Source organism: Dipteris shenzhenensis, chromosome 12 (genome assembly GCF_047967505.1).
Source record: "Dipteris shenzhenensis isolate YYH24624 ecotype China chromosome 12, Dip_SZ_1.0, whole genome shotgun sequence".
In the NCBI taxonomy this organism is placed as follows: domain Eukaryota; kingdom Viridiplantae; phylum Streptophyta; class Polypodiopsida; order Gleicheniales; family Dipteridaceae; genus Dipteris; species Dipteris shenzhenensis.
The window spans coordinates 4210889-4221892 of NC_141607.1; the positions used below are offsets into that span (position 1 = coordinate 4210889).

Consider the following 11004-nt stretch of genomic DNA (forward strand, 5'->3'; position numbering starts at 1 on the left):
AAACGACTGGAGAAACTCACAGCTGCAGGATCTTGGTCATGTGGACCATCCACAACAACAATCTGGTCCACTACACAACCTCGATTGATGTATTTGCATGCCAAATACCTTGATCGAGGTATTTACATGGCCATGCATGTATGCTGTTTATTTATTTATTAAAAAAAAAAACAAAGCATGTAATACCTCAAACGAGGTATGGCTTGCCACAATGATACCCCTTCAATAGGTGAATATGCCCTTTCAATAAGTTAATATTGGCCCTTTTAAATAAGGGATCAATCACCTCAATCGAGGTATGGATGCCACGTGGCATTAAAAATCCCATAAGCACACTTTTCAAAATATCACCGCCTCCAAGCTAAAAGGCCCCACTCCCTCATTCTCTTTGTCTTCCCTCACTCCATCCTCAAATCCTTTCCAAAGGAGTCCTCCCAATTCCTCACCAAAGAATCCAAAGAGTCCTCCCTATTCCTGCTATGTCATCATACCTTACTCGTCTCTTTTGGTGCTTGGTATTTGCTATTCTCTTTTGGCACTTAGCATTAGTTGCCTTAGTCTCTAGCATTTATTCATAGCATTAGTTGCCTTAGTCTCTAGCATTTCCTTATAGCATTTTGGCCCTTTTTTTCATTATTCCCTTTGCCATGGTTAGACTAAGTTCACCTAGTTTGATTACATGGTAACCAGGTTTATCTTATTTGGTGACATAATGGCTAGATTCATGTAGTTTGGTTACATGGAAGCTTGATTCATCTAGTTTGGTTATGTAGTAACCAAGTTCATTTAACTTCATTGTTTCAAAATCATGGTCCACCAAAAACATGGTTTTCACAAATCCATGTTTCAAAACCACGGGTTACCCACACCTTGTGCTTGAAATTGGTCGATTTTCTCTCTCTCACACACACACACACACACACACACACAAACACGTATGTGCATGCACACGTGCCGAAAAGGCAACTCCATAAACTACAGATTTGGTGCTACAAAGCTTTAAGACCCTCAAAATGTCCCCGCGAACCTGAAAATTCAAGTTAGAGGGAAGACGAATACGTTCAAACACAACAGCATTTCTGGTAAGCCAGAGTCTGTGGATGATGACAGAGCGCATAAGATTCCATAAGGGCATTTGCAGTTCATTAAGGCAGCCTCTATCCCCCAATAATGTTGATTTCCAGTGAGGAAGTTGAAATAACTCTCCCGGCACTAGCCACGAACCATTTTAATGCCAAATTGGTTGAACACGCAAGCAACTCCAAAAAAGATAGAAATGTGACTCAAAAGCCACGTGACAAAACGGGCATAGGGGAGAAATATCAGAGTGCCACTTTGAAAGACGATCCGAAGTAGGCATCTTTGCCAGCAATAGCTACCATTAACGGAAATTTATAACGAGAGAAGACTGTCGAGCTCGATGAAGCCGCATGGCCCAAATATCCATTGAATCCCTTGGTGCCTAAACATCAAAATCTTCCAACTCTAAGCGAGTAATTGACTAACCATTGTGGTTAACCCAAAATTTTAAGTGTGGTGCAATGTGAACAGAATGTGAACAGAAGAACTTGCAGGCCAATCCCTGCTTCAGCCAATCACCAAGTCTAGCATCCCAAGAATCACCAAGGCCAAGCTAGGATGTATTTGAAATTAACTTTTTAGTTGTTTATATGAAGCTTCAGTCCACATTCCATGAAGTGGAGCTTCCCATGGCTCTGTGCAGCATTCTTTAGACGTTGAGTAGATTTTGGAGGATGAGGCCCTCAGGATGCTGGCTCGCAACAACCTCACCTGTGCCTTCATCTTCGCGGGCACACATCTCGGTCGTTGAGCTGATGTTGGATGCAAATAGTGAGTGGAGCACCAGTCCGCATGAATACCGGGTTGCTGATCAATTCAGCGGCAACAGCATTTAGTGATGCAAGATTCTTTGGTTGGCTCTATTTCGCTCTCACCTGTGGTCTTGTCATCAAAGTTTCGTCGTGATACTAGTTGTTATTTTTTGTGTCCACTTGCAGATAGGGAGCAGATGGTACCTGCAGAGCGCTTTTGGGACGAGTATTTCACGGATCCCAACGGCAAAAAAACGAAGTAGGTCAATCCTTGCTCTGAACAAAATGCTTTGCACAGCGTGCATCTAAAGTTCACGGTCTTAAACTCATACTTTGGAACTTTTCCTGACGAGTCTATGGTGAGTTTAACAGACCAACCCAAAGTTTACAAATTTCAGGAATACGTGTACCGAGCAGTCGCTGCGCATTGACAAGAGGTGTAACGTAGACTGGGTTAAAGCCATGCTTGAGAAAACGGAGGCTCAGAAAGGGGAAACACAAGGAATGAACGGGAAATCATCTGATCGCCATGTCATGCAAGAGCTGTCGTGCTCCTTTCGAGAGTCTGGTTTGGTCGAGGAGCTAGGACAGGCCAGCCGCATGTGTCCAGCCAGTGTTAGGTCTCAAATACAGATGGACGCCAGACAACTGCCGGAGGGCAGTATTTGGGATATGATGTACATGGAGGAGATGGTCCATCTTTTGGACCGGATGAATGAGCTGCCTTCGGTTCAGAACTTCGTCTGCATCTTGCAGAAGTGCAGGAAACAAAAGAACCTAGAGTATGCCAAGCGCGTGCACGCACACATTTGCAACGATGGACTGGAAAGTCATGGAGCTGTTGGAAACTACACTGTGCCAACGTTTGTGGATTGTGAAGGTGTGAACTATGCTCAGCCGGTTTTCAACAGGTTGGTTCATCGCAATGAGCACTCATGGACTTCCCTTATCTTAGGATACGTCCAACATGGGCAAACGCAGCATGCTCTCAACCTGTACCAGAAAATGCAAGAGGATGGCGTGCATCCTAGCAGGTATACGCTTATAGCCTTATTACAAGCTTGTGCTAGGCTTAAAGATTTGGAAAGAGGCCGGGAGATTCATGTTAAGATTGCACAGAAGGGATTTGAGAAAGATACTTTTGTTGGCAGCACTTTAGTTGACATGTATGCAAAATTTGGTTTACTTGCAGAGGCACACAGAATCTTTAACAAGCTGGTCGTTCGACATGTTGTCTCATGGACCGCACTAATTTCAGGATATGCTGAACATGGACCTGGCCAGGAAGCGCTGAAGTTCTTTGAACAGATGCAACTAGAGGGCACATCTCCAGATGCTGTCACGTTTGTTTGTGTCTTGAAAGCTTGTGGCAGCATAGGAACCATAGACAAAGGGCGAAAAATACATGCCGAGATCACACAAAAGGGATTTGATAATGATATTTTCATTGGGAGCGCTTTGGTTGGCATGTATGCCAATTGTGGTTCACTTGCAGAAGCACAAGAAGTCTTTGACACACTGCCAGTTCGACACGTCATGTCATGGACTGCGCTAGTTGCAGGATATGCTGAACATGGACCCACCCAGGAAGCACTGAAATGTTTTGAACAGATGCAACGGGAGGGTGTCTCCCCAAATGCTTTCACGTATGTTTCTATCTTGAAAGCTTGTGGCAGCATAGGAGCCATACATAAGGGCCAAGAGATACATGTGGAGATCGTACAAAAGGGACTTGAAAGAGAGATTTTTGTAGGCAATGCTTTGATCGATATGTATGCCAAATGCGGCTCAATTTCAGAGGCACAAGAGGTCTTGGATAGGCTGCCAGGTCGAGATGTTGTGTCTTGGGCTGCACTGATTGCAGGCTACGCTCAACATGGACTTGGGCAGGAGTCTCTGAAATGTTTTGAACGGATGCAATTCGAGGGCATTTGTCCAAATTCTATCACTTTTGTTTGTGTCTTGAAGGGTTGTGGCAGCATAAGAGCCATAGGCAAGGGCCGAGAGCTACATTCTATAATTGCAAAAGAGAGGTTTGAAAGAGACCTTTTTGTTGGCAATTCTCTGGTTGATCTGTATGCCAAATGTGGTGCGATCACAGAGGCAAGAGAAGTCTTTGACAATTTGGCGGTTCACGATGTGGTGTCGTGGGTTGCATTAATTGGAGGATATGCTGAACACGGACATGGTCTGGAAGCGCTGAAATGTTTCCATGAGATGCAGCTGGAGGGCATCCCTCCGAATGCTATAACCTTTGTTTGTGTGTTGAAGGCTTGTGGCAGCATAGGAGCCATAGGTGAGGGCCGAGAAATACATGCTGCGATTGCACAAAAGGGATGTGAAACAGATAATTTTCTCAGCAACACTTTGGTCGACATGTATGCCAAATGTGGTTCACTTTCAGAGGCACGGGAAGTATTTGACAAGCTGCCAGTTCGAGATGTGGTCTCATGGGCTGCATTGATTGCGGGCTATGCTGAACATGGACCTGGTCTGGAAGCACTGACATTTTTTGAACAGATGAAACTGGAGGGCATCCCTCCAAATGCTGTCACGTTTGTCTGTGCCTTGAAAGCTTGTGGCAGAACACGAGATATAGGCAAGGGTCGACAATTACATGCTTTGATCCGGCAAAGCGGGTTAGAGAGAGAGATCTTTCTAGGCAACAGCTTGGTTGACATGTATGCCAAATGCGGTTCAATTTCTGAGGCAAGGGAAGTCTTTAACACTCTGCCAGTTCGAGATGGTGTGTCATGGGCAGCACTCATTCCAGGATGTGCTGAATATGGGCCAGGTCAGGATGCACTAAAATGTTTTGAGCAGATGCAACTTGAGGGCATCTCTCCAAGTGATGTCACGTTTATTTGCCTATTGAAAGCTTGTGGGAGCATAGGAGCCATAGACAAGGTGCGGCAAATACACATGGAGATCACACAAAAGGGATTTGAAAGAGATCTTGTGGGCAATACTTTGGTCAGCATTTATGCCAAATGTGGTTCATTGTCAGAGGCACGAGAGGTCTTTGACCGGCTGCCAATTCACGATGTTGTTTTGTGGACTGCACTGATTGCAGGGTATGCTGAGCATGGACCTGCAAAGGAAGCACTGAATTGCTTTGAACAGATGCAATGGGAGAGACTCTGTCCTGATGCTGTCACATTTGTTTGCGTCTTGAAAGCTTGTGGCAGCACTAGATCTTTAGGTCAGGGCCGAAAAATACATTCTCAGGTCATGCAGAAGGGATTTGAAAGAGAGACTTTTGTTGGCAACACTTTAGTTGACATGTATGCCAAATGTGGCTCGCTTTCAGAGGCACAAGAAGTATTCAACAAGCTGCTAGTTCAAGATGTGGTCTCATGGGATGCCTTGATTGCAGGCTATGCTGAACACGGACCTGGTCAGGAAGCGCTGAAATGTTTTGAGCATATGCAGCTGGACGGCATCTCTCCGAATGCTGTCACATTTGTTTGTGTTTTGAAAGCTTGTAGCAGTATTGGGGCCATAGGCAAGGGCCGAGAAATACATGCTGAGATTGCCCAAATGGGATTTGAAAGAGATCTTTTTGTTGGCAACACTTTAGTTGACATGTATGCTGAGTGTGGCCTACTTTTAGAGGCACGGGAAGTTTTTGACAAACTGCCAATTCCTGATGTTGTGTCATGGGCCACACTAATTGCGGGATATGCTGAACATGGACCCGGTCAGGAAGCACTGAAATGCTTTCAACAGATGGAACTGGAGGGGCTGCCTCCCAGTGATGTCATATTTTCTTGTGCCTTAAAAGCTTGTGGCAGCATAGGAGTTATAGACAAGGGGCGAGATATGCATGCTGATATCATTCTAAAGGGATCTGAAAGAGACGTTCTTGTGAGTAGCGCTTTGGTTGACATGTACGCCAAATGTGGCTCACTTTCAGAGGCACGGGAAGTCTTTGACAATCTGCCAGTTCAAGAGGTTGTGTCATGGACATCCCTTATAGCAGGATATGCCGAACATGGACCTGGTGAGAAAGCGCTCGAATGTTTTAAACAGATGCGTTTGGAAGCAATCTCTCCAGATGCTGTTGCATTTGTTTATGCCTTGAAAGCTTGTGGCAGTGTAGGAGATGTAGACAAGGTCCGAGAAATACACGCTGAGCTCATAGAAAATGGATTTGAAAGAGATCTACTTGTTAGCAATGCTTTGGTAGACACGTATGCCAAATGTGGCTCACTTTCGAAAGCAGCACAAGTCTTTGAAAGGCTTCCAAATCGAGATGTTGTGTCATGGACCTCACTAATTGTGGGGTATGCAGAACATGGACCTGGTCAACAAGCGCTTAAATGTTTTGAACAGATGCAATTTGAGGGTATCTCTCCAGATGTTGTCACATTTGTTTGTGTCTTAAAAGCTTGTGGAAGCATAGGAATAGTAGGCAAGGGCCGAGAAATACATAGGGAGATCATACACAAAGGATTTGAAAGGGACCTTCTAGTTGGGAACACTTTGGTTGACATGTACGCAAGATGTGGCGCTCTTTCAGAAGCACAGGAAGTTTTTCTAAAGCTGCCTGTTAGAGATGTTGTGTCATGGAGTGCAATGATAAGAGGTTATGGCATTAATCATGAGGGTATCATGGCTGTTGAATGTTTCGAGGACATGCAGGAACAAGGTGTGAAGCCGGATGCTATTACATTCACCTGTCTTCTTACTGCATGCAGCCATACCAGCCTGTTGTTTAAGGGTCAGGCGTATTTCAAGGTAATGAGAGAAGAATATGACATTGCACCTACAGTAGATCATTATACTTGTATCATTGATCTTCTTGCTCGAACAGGACATTTGTATGCAGCAGAGAAATTTCTTGAAACTATGTGGTGTCCTCCATCTGAAGGAACATGGACAGCTTTGCTCAGTGCCTGCAAAGCTTATGGGGAAGTTAAATTAGCATTTAAATGCTTTCAGCAGCTTATCCAGATGAGTCCAGATTTTGCTGCTGCTTACGTGCTCATGGCAAACATTTATGCAAGTGCTGGTAGGCATGATGATGCACAGAGAATAGAGGAGCTGAGGACGTGTGTAGGGGCAAAAATAAAGCCTGCAATTGCTTTGATAGAGCTGAACAAGCATGTGTATGAGTTTGTGGTGGGTAACAACCAAAGCCAAGAGATCTCAAAAATGCTAGAAATTTTGACTTTGCGTGTGAGGAAGGGTGGGCATGTGCCCAATCTTGATCTGGTCTTGAGACTTAGCTCTTGTGATCTGAAGGAAGCTGCAGTATGTGAGCAGAAGGAAACTGCATTATGTGGGCATCCAGGGGCATAACTTTTGGTCTTTCAAAATAGTGTGACAAATGGGGGAAATACTACTGCTGCATGATTGGATATGGCGACTGGCAGGGTGGATCATGACAGGTTTCGCATATGAGACTGATCATGGCAGGTTTCGCATATGAGACTGAAACAGTATGCTGTGTGATATGCACTGCTCATAGGCAGTGTAAAAGACTGATACGGGAGTCATGTGATTGGCGATTGTGGTGGTGCACATGGCAGCTTTGACATTGATTGATTGGCGTGGTGCGTCATCAGACTGGCAGCAGCTTACAGCATCCTGTGGGGCTCTATATTGGAGCAACCTCTGGCTCTTGGTGGGATTGACCAGAGATTCGCCTTTGTTTTGGGCGTTGGCCTATGGGGATGTGTTAGGGATAGACCCCACCTGCATGGGTACGGAAACAGTAAGGGCTGGGGACCCTAATGACATGTGGCAATAAGTGGACAAATAGTCCCATATACAGTGTACACAAATGGTGAAATATATGGCTTGGTTATACAGAGCACTCAAGGCCCCTTTATCCCTCCCAGGAATGTGTGTGAGCTTAGGGCTAGGGTGCAGTGTGTGGGGACCTTCGCGCCACCTAGTGTAAACCTGACCCTTGGAGAATATAGGTCACCTCCCCCACATGTGAGCTCCCCCAATTGGGAATGACACCTGCAGTAATGAAAGTGGGGGGGGGGGGGGGGCAGGGGGGAGGGAAGGGGGAGAAAGGGACACGGGAAGCATATTGGCTGCCATATGGGCAGCATATAAGATTCCTTCTTAGTATTTATCTTGATCCGAACTTGAGGGAAGGTCTCGACTGTTTCAGAGAGCCATGGTGTAGGTCATCATTTACAATGTGATTGGGTGTGAGAGATAGTGAGTCACTAGGATGGATGAGATAGGGCGATGTGGTTGATGATGTGTCGGCAGGGGTGACCTGAAGAAGAATGCCGAGGTGAGAGAAAAGTGCGGAGGAATCTTGGAGGAGTTGAAGGTGAGCTTGAAGGTGGTGATGTTAAGCCTAAGACATGATGTCAGGTGATAAGCCTTTGAGGCTATATGAGGATATACTTGGATCTTATGGAAACAATGGAAATCGATGGATACTTCCGTGTGCATTTCTTACTGCTTAAAACCTTCTGCGATTGCTCATGCTTTGTTTCTCCCTCCTTGAAGCTATGGAACAGGTTCGTCTGCGAGAAGTGCATCGGAACTGGACCAAAAACCCCCAAACAGTGGGGAAAAACCTCTGCAATAGATGGTCAAAGTGCTCCACAAAGAGATGAAATGAGAGGAAAGGGGGGGCTTCGTAGGCAGCCCCTGGAGCAGCCCTGTGCTGCGCACTATGGAGGCCAGGAGGGGGGGGGCAGTGTGGCCACCCTTTGGGGGCCCCAGCAGCCTTTTATAGGCTGAGGTAGGCCTGTGCAGCCCATGTAGGGCTCTGTCAGGTCAGCCCCTAGATCTGTGGGTCGGCCCTTGTACTACCAGCCGAATGGGGGAGAGGCTGGGGCTATTTATAGGGCACATTAGCAGCCCTACCAGGGCCCAGGACTGCTAGGGATCTGTGCCGTACTGACTGGCACAGATCTGCTGCTCCTGCAACAGCCTGGTGAAGCCTCCCCGCAGGCTGATCTGCCCCTGGCACATGTGCAGCACCCTGGATCTGTTCCTGACATGGCTGGGTCCTCAAGATCCTAGCCCAAGTATGCATCCATCTGTAGGATAGCTGCCACATGGCAGCCTACAATTGGATGCGCCGAGTATGGGGGGTCCCACTCCCCCGCCTCTAGCCACGCAAGCCTCCTTCAGCCCCCAGCAAAAGGCTGGTGGGACTGAAGGAGGGTCTATTCATTTTACCTTATATATTCCAAGGAACATTTATTACACTCTTGCATATGGGATTTCTCCCCAATGTTCCACGTGTCGCCTGTGCATGCCAAGGGCCTCTTAGCCCTCTAATATTCACATATTACCAAGGTGCCACCATGAAGGGGGTTAGGGCCACACAACAAGGCCCATATTTTGAACCACCCCGCATAGGCCTAACCCCATGAATGTAGAACTGCCAGTCAACAGATGCTGCACACCCACTCAGGGCCCGAACAGCCAATCATATGCAAGAGCCCAGGCTGCCAATCAATACTGCTCAGTCCACTGACGTAGGCCGTCAATTCCCGCAGCAGTCTTCACATCACGAATGTACACACGGCACACGAGGGTCATTACTGAGCATGTGCAGCCAGCTGCCAGAGAATCACCATGCGGCTTTCTTGAACAGTCGCTGTCACCACATGTCATCACCACAGTCCGCAGGTCAAATGCCTGCTCTGATACCACTGTTGGCAGCCTACAATTGGATGCGCCGAGTACGGGGGGGGGGCACTCCCCAGCATCCTAGCCACGCAAGCCTCCTTCAGCCCCCAGCAAAAGCCGGCGGGACTCTCTTGCATATGGGATTTCTCCCCAATATTCCACATGTCGCCTGTGCGTGCGAAGGGCCTCTTAGCCCCTCTAATATTCACATATTACCAAGGTGCCACCATGAAGGGGGTTAGGACCACACAACAAGACCCATATTTCCAACACCATCCCCCTCTGGGCGGGCACACCCACAACAAAGTTCCTCACTCTCTACTCTACCCACGGTACATCAGGAGATGATGACCTCCACCCTCATCCAACTCCAGCCTAGAAGACCGACCCCCACCATCAGTATACCATGTAAGATTGCAGGGATGAAAAGTAAATTGGCAGGCGCCAGACGCTTGCCGCATCCGGACTGAAGTGGAGAGAGACTAAGTGTTGCTGAAAGAAGTGGTTGGATAGCCAGTATTGGGACGACTGCAGACCTTGGTGTCTGACAAGTAGCCTCTGATTGTCCCAGTTGATGCTGCCTTATTTGCAGCCACGTAGTTGCCCAGATAGTTTTCTTCGCAGCATTTAGCCAAAACAGCTTCTCCAGCCCCCTCTTTCATGATGACTAGGGCAAATATCGCCCGTGTGTGCTCTATGCCTGGGTTCGAACAGGTTTTTGATTCACAGGAGCCCAGAAGTGCTTAGTTGTTCAACGTGGCTTGATTGCAGTGCTCCATTTGCCAGACTCTGAATCGGTTGTCTTTGTCAAGCTGAAGGATTAGGAGGTAATGGCATGTGCGGTCTGGTTGCCTGTGCGAATGCCTTTCCAAAGGTTTTATTTCAGGGACTGCTGTAAATTTTTAAACTGGCTTATACCTGCTTACCATTACCTAGGTGAAATATGAGAAAGATGTGGGAGGCTTTTCCCCATTACCCTTAGAGGCACCTTTGCCCTCTTCCCAGGTTCCCTCCATTGTGGCGAGAGGTGGATCTGGATGGGTGCTCTGCCTTGCTTCAGTTATATAAGGATGTATGCCTTGTGTATCAGTTCTAAGGTGGTAAATCCAAAATGACCGGAATAAAGCTGTGTGCGTGTGAGGTGTTCTGCCTTACCTATTTGCCTTAAAAGGAATTTATTAAGTTGTCTCTGTGTCAGTGAGTAGGGATTGGAGTAGGGATATGCGGCGTTCAGGTCCTCTCGATTCTTGGAGTAGGAAGGTGCTTGCTTGGGTCTTGGTGGCGTGAGGCTTCACCCTCTGAAACTCCAATCTAATGAGTTGTTTGGAGTGTGTTATTGGTCAAGATCCATCTGAGCAAAATTAAGCGACTTGAGGCCCTAAGTTGGTGCATGTGTGAGCCATGGATGTAAGTCTCTCGAGGTCTAGAGAATCATTTTACAAAGGGGGCATGTTGAAATTATGGTCTCGTGTTGAAATCATGGTCTCATGTGTGTGATCAAGGTTCGGGCCTTTTATTTGGGGTGGAGGAACACAAAGTCCTACGTCAGTCTACT

The 11004-nt window shown here is 46.9% G+C and overlaps 1 protein-coding gene across 5 annotated transcripts; it reads left to right on the top strand.

The window, feature by feature from the left end:
- Positions 1-1641: 1641 nt before the first annotated feature.
- LOC147895706 (pentatricopeptide repeat-containing protein At4g04370-like) lies at positions 1642-8354 on the top strand. 5 transcript variants are annotated; one of them, XM_087382357.1, is made up of 3 exons: positions 1642-1851; positions 2019-2091; positions 2231-8354. In XM_087382357.1, the coding sequence occupies exons 1-3, from the start codon at positions 1755-1757 to the stop codon at positions 7134-7136; spliced, it is 5076 nt and encodes a 1691-aa protein (XP_087238483.1). In that variant the 5' UTR covers positions 1642-1754; the 3' UTR covers positions 7137-8354. The 5 variants fall into 5 exon arrangements, with proteins under 5 accessions (XP_087238483.1, XP_087238484.1, XP_087238481.1 ...); XM_087382358.1 differs by having other exon boundaries at positions 1837-1851; positions 2205-8354; XM_087382355.1 differs by lacking the exon at positions 1642-1851 and having other exon boundaries at positions 1868-2091.
- Positions 8355-11004: the final 2650 nt, after the last annotated feature.

Bases quoted from the DNA above. Each gene is read 5' to 3' on its own strand.
- LOC147895706 (XM_087382355.1), top strand. From the start codon at position 1,919: ATGCAAGATTCTTTGGTTGGCTCTATTTCGCTCTCACCTGTGGTCTTG. The intron at 2,092-2,230 runs GTAGGTCAATCC...TACAAATTTCAG, and splicing joins CCCAACGGCAAAAAAACGAA to GAATACGTGTACCGAGCAGT.